Source organism: Poromitra crassiceps (assembly GCF_964638095.1).
Source record: "Poromitra crassiceps genome assembly, chromosome: 17".
Taxonomy (NCBI): domain Eukaryota; kingdom Metazoa; phylum Chordata; class Actinopteri; order Beryciformes; family Melamphaidae; genus Poromitra; species Poromitra crassiceps.
In genome coordinates this window covers 22660603-22669121 of record NC_139635.1, presented here as the reverse complement: position 1 = coordinate 22669121, position 8519 = coordinate 22660603, and the positions used below count along the sequence as shown (strand labels likewise).

The following is an 8519-nucleotide window of genomic DNA, read 5'->3' as shown; positions in this document are numbered from 1 at the left end:
CTCCCCGCCCGATTCCCCCCCTGATGGACTGTCGCCCAGGCGGGGTCGGGGGCGGACCCGGAGAAGAGTAAGACCCCCAAGATACCTGAGAGACTTTGAGTGTTAACTCGGGGCGAGTGACTTTGATGGCGGGAGGTAGTGTAACGGACTGAGTTATGGGATAACTGCTATGGTTAAGTCTGACACTGTTAATGCAATGTTCTGTGCATGCACTTTATTACGAGTTTTGGAGGGACTTGAACGTTACGGGGATTAACGGTAAACTAGAGGCTGAGAGGCCTGTCAGTCATGTTAGCACCTATGAGAGCGAGTCGCGGGAAGAAGCCCGCCGGGGATTGGCTAAGAGATAGAGGGAGGGATTGTTTTGGTGTGCTGAATGAGGAAGCGGGAGAGTGCTAGAGAGAGTTGAATGAGACGGCTGTGTGTTCTTGGAGAGGGACTGTTTATTGCTCGGGTTTGTTTTGGCGTGGGCTACGGCCAACAGTAGTTCCTGTCTGTGTTTAACGGAATAAAGTGCGGTAACTATATCCGGACTCCGCCTGGTTTATGACAACGCTACAGTATGTTGCTAGGCAGAGGGAAACGGTTGAAGGCAGGCAGCTGCCGTAAACCATTTCGTTTCACTTCCTGGTCTATCTGACCCGCCGGAAGACAGACACAGACTATAATCATCAACAGAGCAATCTCCGATTCACACGGCTTTGGTCTCAGCTACTATTATAGGTAAGATGTGATGCATCAATATTACATTTAGACTGTTTAATAACAATCGAAAATCTTGCTCGTAGCTGCATTAACTAAGATCACTGATTATTTGATTTTATTCATGACAGACTTGAATATGAATGCTGCTTATTCAGCTTACAAATACATGTTCTCCTACCAATCTCTCCTCCTTTCATGCTGCCCTCTCTCTAATGTTTTACCCCCCCCCCCCCCCCATTCACTGTCAAGGACTCCATGTTGACTTTTCTCGCTTACTTAACGACCCTGCATTTACCTTTCGCACCTCCTGTCACAGAGCGACCTGCCCAGACACTTGAAGGGCATGAAGGAGTGCAGAATTGAAGACAAATGTTCAATTAGCGAACGTGTTTCGCGTCCGAATCGCACGAAAACAGGGCACTGCACTCCATCAGGTCGCCATCAGCCAACCCGTTCTCACTCTGAGCGCGTCGCATATTGACGCTTTGTCCTGTCCCTTGTGCGTCGCTTGTTACTAACATGGTACCCTTGAGCGACACATGAAACGACTTGGGCTTTCCGACTAAACTCAATGCAAACCCATGGAAGTCATCTTTGACGCTTATGGCAACTGCTCCCCTATTAGCCAAACTGCTCCACCATTAGTCAACTGTTCGCCCATTAGGGTCTGGAGGAGCTAACCTCTCCCAGACCCTAACCCTAAACCTAACCTCTCCCACCCCATGCCTAAACCTAACCTCTCCCAGACCCTAACCCTAACCCTAACCTCTCCCACCCCATGCCTAAACCTAACCTCCCCCAGACCCTAAACCTAACCTCTCCCACCTCCCACGCCTAAACCTAACCTCCCCCCAGACGCTAATGGTGAGCAGTTGACTAATGGGCGAGCAGTTAGGCTGATGGGGGAGCAGTTGCCATAAGCGTCAAAGTTGACTTCTATGGGTTTGCATTGAGTTTAGTCGGAAAGCCCAAGTCGTTTCATGGGTCGCTCAAGGGTACCATGTTAGTAACAAGTGGCGCATAAGGGACGGGACAAAGCGTCAATATGCTACGTGGTCGGAGTGAGAGCGTGTTGCATCAGCGCACTCCGCGAGTTTGAAGTCGATCCGACCAACGGCTCTTGAGATACGCGAAGGACAGAGAGAGAGAGACAGAGAGACAGACAGACAGACAGACGCTATCGTCATTATAGTATATAGATAGTATAGATAGATAGATAGATAGATAGATAGATAGATAGATATATAGATAGATAGATAGATAGATAGATAGATAGATAGATAGATAGATAGATAGATAGATAGATATAAAATATACTGTAACTACTACTACTACCACCACCATTTCTTTCAGGTATACACTACTGAAATATAACAGTTATACTTTACTCCCATATTTTAGTATTTCAGGGAAGTGTGTTTTGTGTTCACAGCTATCAGATTTATGTACAATATGTCAGGTAAGTTTATATTCTATCTATCGACACCCCTTTATCAACAATTATCAACAAATATAGCCGCAAGCGGCAACTGAGGGTCAAGCACACAGCATTTTACACATATTAGATATATTTGTTATGGGATATTTGGAATTGGATTTTTGAATCTGCAAAAGTAGAGTAGTACTTTTAAACCACAAGAGTTCACAACAGATGGGAAGAAACAAGAAGAACCATATATACCTGGTGCCAAAGTGGATTCAAACAGGTTACAGGGCATTTAGACCACTAGAGGAAAATAGTCTCTTAAAACGGACGGACGGACAGATGGTTGGCTTCTGCAATTTTTAAATGTTTCTGCCAAAATGTCTGTATTCAAGCAGGGTAAACTTGGCGAAAGCGGAAAGGGAAACTCAGGGAAAATAATGAGCGATGATAGGAGGATGGCCCGGATGGCCCGCCTAAAGGCAGGTGATTGGCCAAATATGAGCGGATGTATTTCTCCAATCATCTGCATCGGTTCGAACTTCCTCCGGTTCCTGATGACAGCACTATCATAGTTTGTAGAAAGCACAAATTAGGAACAAGGCCAAACTAATGTTTTCAGACGGCAAACAAAATCCTTCGAGTACATCGTATTGTATGTTTTTTTTATAACCCATATGATGCGAGAAGCAGCCGGCCCCCCGTTATTTTCACATTATCTAATCCCCATTCAAAAAAGCGTGGACACCCCTGTCTTACTGCGTGTCACCACTGGGGACACATTTCCAGACATTCTCAAAAGAAAGAGATGAGGTCAGCAAGGAGTGTTTGGCTTTTAAAGAATGGCTTTACCGGTAACCATGGATGTGCGCATACTTAAAAAAATAATAATAATAACAGCCGCCCTCGGAGCAAATTCTGCCTCTCCAGCAGAACTTCCGCAGCTCCGTTCTGAGGCGTTGTGACGTAAAACACGTCAGCTCAGAACGGAGGTTTTGCCAGAGGAGGAAATGGGAGATCTCATGAGGAAAACACAGCGAGAGGTAAATACTGTGCATGTGCTTATATTACCAATATTATTAATGATACAAAGTGGGTTGATTACTGGTAAAGCCATGCTTTAAATGAGAATGAGTCAGTGTCAAACAGCTGCATTTATTAAGAACTGTATTGAAATAAAATAGTTTTCATTGCATTTAATTTCATTTATAATGCAAAGAAATGACTGCATGTCTAAACACATCAATTAAATGCTGAATCAAACAACAACAACAAAAAACAAAGAAAACATGGTCATCAATAATGTGAAGTGAATTTAACATGTAATGCGCAATTCTGGATGAAGATATTTATTTCACAATTCCAAAGATCAGCACAGCACGTAAAATGTTTGCTCTCAACTCCCCGACACAAACAAATGTCTGCCATTATAATAAGAGGACCAGAGATCTGCTCCTTCTTTAGTTTCGATCATAGTGCTTTCCTTTAATAAAAAGGAATGTCCCAGTGGCAACTCCCAGAAGTCCCAGACTCAGGCCAAGTCCACAGAAGACACGTGGACCAGAACTGCTCTCATCTATGTCAAGCTCTGGGGGACACAGGAGAAAATAACCAGGGGTTACTCGCCAGCTTTCATTTCTTGAACAATAAGCTTTCACCGTCAACTCGCACCTCCCACAAACCAAAAAGCAATCAAATAAAATAAAATGAATGATTGTGGAATCGGTTAATTCTGAACGTAAACCGTCTGATGCATTCTCGTGGAATGGTGAGAAGCAAAGACATAAATATTCCTCATTCACAAGTGCTTGCATCTGAGGAAGTCACCGCTAGTCTGTTAGTTGTATAGAAATTATTATTTTAACTTAATCTGCTTAATGCTGTCTCAGTGTGGACGTCCGTTGCCCATCAATGAAATATAAAGGTTATTAAAAAAAAAATTACAACACAAGTTTATGCGTTCTCACCCCAAGACCTGATTTTAGGATAGTCCAGCGCCTGGTGTTCCACAGTACAGGCATAGATGTCTCCTTCTGTGGGGGTGAAGCGCAGGGTGGATACAACGTGGAACGTCCCGTCAAGATTAGGTACGCTTTTGATGAAAGATTCTTCTGCTCTTACTTCTTCATTATTCTTGGTCCACTTGACTTTGATGGAAGGAGGGAAGAAATGGTTGATAAAGCAGATGAGAGTATTCTCTACCTCCTTTATAACTTCATCTCTGGGGTAGATGATGCATTCAGGTGGATCTGGGGGTTAAATGAACACTGGATGTAATTTGACACTTTTAAGTTTGCATACTTTTGTAAAAGATAGTTCTTTCAAGAAGAAGGGACACCTCACTCCTCTCCTCACTTGCTCAAACAGGACGTTTTAATACAATGTTTCAGGAAGACCTTTTTTCAAGTATTCGCTGACAGGTGAAATATAAAACATCATGCAAAAGTCTAGGTATAGTCACCAATCATTACAGACATGGCAAAAGCAAAAGCCTTCATCTTGTGACTCACAGTGGACTCCTCCAATTGAAAGTGATGAAATTGACCTCAGTTGGATAGGGGGTCGACCTATATGCCGACCACCCGCAGTGCCACCCGGTTTAGACGTGGGGGGTGGGAGAGGTTAGGTTTAGGGTTAGGGTCTCGGGGAAGTTAGGTTTAGGCATGGGGGTGGGAGAGGTTAGGGTTAGGGTCTGGGGGAGGTTAGGTTTAGGCATGAGAGGTTAGGTTTAGGCGTGCGGGATGGGAGAGGTTAGGGTTAGGGTCTGGGGGAGGTTAGGTTTAGGCGTGAGAGGTTAGGTTTAGGCGTGGGGGGTGGGAGGGGTTAGGTTCTGGGGGAGGTTAGGTTTAGGCGTGGGGGCTGGGAGAGGTTAGCTCCAGCCGGCACCAGTGGCACCAACTCTCATCAAGTCAGTCCACAGGCCAGCGGCAGGAAAGTCTCGCGGGACTTGACGAGAGTTGGTGCCACTGACCCGAAAGGAGGAAATGGGATGCCTGGAAATACCACTGGAAATAGCCCGGGGGAGATTGCCAGTCTGATGTTTCTTTAGATATATATAATGACGATATGGGTCGAAAACGGGAAGAAAACTGTCTATTTACATGGAGGAAGAGCACGCTGCCATGTGGCCCCGACAGAGCGCATTCAAGGACTGGCTTGGCGTACTATTTCGATCACAACAACGCCTACGACAGTGCAAATCGCTGCGGAGAACACTGGGTGAGTTAATGTGAGGAGAGGGCTCCAGGTTAAAAAAAAAAAAAATCTCCGTTTCGAGAGGTCACAGTGACCTTGACCTGTGACCTTGACCTTTGACCTTTGACCACCAAAATCTAATCAGATCATCCTTGAGTCTAAGTCGATGTTTGAGGCAAATTTGATGAAATTCCGTCAAGGCGTTCCTCAGATATTGCGTTAACAAACATCGTACGGACGGACGGACGGACAACCCAGATCAATAAAGCCTCCGACCTGGCTATCGCCGGCGGAGGCATAAAAATGTGGTGAAATGTAGTGTTTGTGTAGACCAGATTTCAACTCTCAGTTACACAATAAATTGGACAAATGCCAATTCCCCCACTATCAATATTGTCTCTATTTCAAGTTACAACAAACGTTTTAACAATATGATTAACCAAATTGTGTTTTTTGACACGTTGACGTTGTAACCGCATTTTAGCCGGTTGAAAAGAGGGTGAAATTAGGTCTTATACGTTCAAACCCAATATCACCCAGATTTCAACTAAAAATCAACGTTGAAAAAACATTTTGTGCTCGCTGGGTTGTAACCGAAACGTATCCACCTTATTTCTAGATGCCATGATGCCTTACGTGAAATAATGGGTGCTTCCTCCGGTGTAATCCTCCAACAACCCAAGTGAGCAAGTGAACACAATGTGCGGGTGGTCCTCCTTCTTTAAAGTGCATATACTCTCTATGTGTACCTGCCACAAGACTTTAAGGTGTGCAAGAGAGTTGATATTCTGTAAAAGATTGTTCTAAAATGATGCAATACCTTTTGTCAACAGCAGACAAGCCTGCTGATTCAGTAATGTCACTTACCTGTATGCTTTGGTGCTTTATACTTGCTGAGGCCCCCATCTGTAAAATGATTTTTGCACGCGGCTCTGTAATATAATTCTTCGTGGTAGTCCCAAGCACCAACAACCCCAGATGGAAACCGCTCGTCAAAAGTAATCTCTCCTTTCTTGAAGTCTGTATAATAGAGCTCGTCTTCATTCAGCATCAGAAAGATTTCAGTATCACTTGAGTCAAAGCATCCGTAGATGTGACAGAGATGTTTGGAACTTCCTAAAAAGGAATAATTGTAACAATCATTAATAAAGAATGTGTGCAAAGGATTATTACAGGAATAATTGAAACAATACATATAAAAGTCCAGCAACAACTTATAATACTAACATTCCTAAATAAATAAATAAATAAATACATAAATACATAAATACATTTGCTCTGCTCATTTTGGTCATGTATCTTTTGTTAGATTTAAAATTCCACACCTACAAAAATGAAGTATTCCATGATCTTGTTGAGGTAGGTGATAAAGTTTGAAACCACAGAGGAGCAGTATAAGGGAAATGTATACTTACTTTCTGCAGAGATGCAAACAGCTCCAGAGAAAAGGAGTATAATTTTGAAGAACATGATAAAGTTCATGCGTGCTGCAGTAATACGGCTTGTTCTTTCTGGTTTGAGGACCTACTTGACTTACACTGCTGTGAAGTGAACCAAATAATTTTCATTCCATTGGCATGCAACTCTATATGTTAGTTCCTCATGCACAGGGGCAGTGGGTAATGTAGACTTGAGATGCTATAGCCTTCCCTAAATTTACTGTTGGCTATTGTGCACCCTACACTGCATCAGTTACAATTTAAAAGAAATCTGTACTGACTGTTGGAAACATGACACTTGCGGTTGGAAAGGGGAAGCAAACAACAGTCCACATTGTAAACATATTATTTTCAAGGTGCTACAGGCTGTAGGAGTTGCTCAATGATACAGCTAGCTCGCTAGTTGCTGCTCGGCAGATGGGAGCCCCGGGTTCGAGCCTGCATAATTATGTAAATGTATTAGATTTTTTACCAGTCATGACAGCATTGTATTGTTTTCACCTTCTGAGTCTGTGTGTGTGTGTGTGTGTGTGTGTGTCGTGTGTGTGTGTGTGTGTGTGTGTGTGTGTGTGTGTGTGTTTGTGTCGTGTGTGTGTGTGTGTGTGTGTGTGTGTGTGTGTGTTTGTGTGTTGTACGCCTATTTGTGGTGGACAGATTTTGTGAATGCGATAGCATCACGACCGTCCAAGATGCAGACACAAAACTTTACTATCACAATGAAGGCCGAGTTTGAAAATTGTTGTGGTCCGAGCTGCAAGACCAGTAGTTGGGGGTAACGTTAATTGCATTACATTTGTCTGTAACGAGTAGTGTAACGCATTATTCGGTAATTACGTCGCTAAATCAAACAATTATTTTACTGTTACATGTGTTAGACAAGTTCTTCAATAGAGTGCCAAAGTCATGCCCTCTTCCGCAATCAGCATACGAACCATAGACTGTTTAATGAATGTGGACAGCCCTAGCATGTCACCCATTGACATGCCCCAACCCTCTGGAACTCTCTGCCCCTCAATATCAGAAACTCCGACTCACTCACCTCCTTCAAAACCCAACTCAAATCCCACCTCTTCAAAACAGCCTACAATAGACTTCTACCTCTAACCACCATTCCATCTCTGCAATCTATTGATTTGTATTTGTTTTCGTTCTTGTTATTTAGTTCTGTTTACTGTATTATTTTTTCTTTGTATTGTAAAGCGTCTTTGAGTTCCCCAGAAAAGCGCTATATAAAACTTATGTATTATTATTATTATTATTATTGGTTTTGGAGTCACACTTTGAAGCCACAAATCAGTTGAATTCTGGGAATTTCTTTCACGTTTGCGATTTGAAGCCAGAACTCCATATTTGGACAAAATGGGAGCTGGGGGCACGGGTGGGTCAGACTCACTGGACCTGACCGCCGCCATTGTTGTTGTCCGCTTCGAGCTTCGAGCCTCGAGCCTGATAACTGCTGCTAACCAGTTAGCCTCCACAATTTAAGGACAGGTCAACTTTATAGCTGTTAAAGTAATCTTAGTAGCTAGATAGCGCTGGCCAGTTTGCTCACAGACCCGTGTTGTTTTCCTTCGCCCCACAGTCACGACATGTGGTCAAATAATATTCGAATGACGGGGTTTATGTTCATAATATATTGTTATTGCAATTGTATAACAGTGCCAATTGAGTGGCCTGCTAGCCTAATGTTAGCGCAACACATAACATTTTGTGAGTGCTTGGCACCGTAGTAGCCTACTGTAACCGTATGTGCATGG

At 43.4% G+C, this 8519-nt stretch overlaps 1 protein-coding gene across 1 annotated transcript; it reads right to left on the bottom strand.

The window, feature by feature from the left end:
* Positions 1-3522: 3522 nt before the first annotated feature.
* On the bottom strand, positions 3523-8174 carry LOC310792259 (H-2 class II histocompatibility antigen, A-Q alpha chain-like; the record flags this gene model as incomplete). The annotated part of the gene is made up of 4 exons (XM_083653982.1): positions 3523-3716; positions 4096-4377; positions 6191-6439; positions 8156-8174. 4 exons carry the CDS (start codon positions 8172-8174, stop codon positions 3589-3591), a joined length of 678 nt encoding a protein of 225 aa, XP_083510108.1. The 3' UTR covers positions 3523-3588.
* Between the last annotated feature and the right edge of the window lie 345 nt (positions 8175-8519).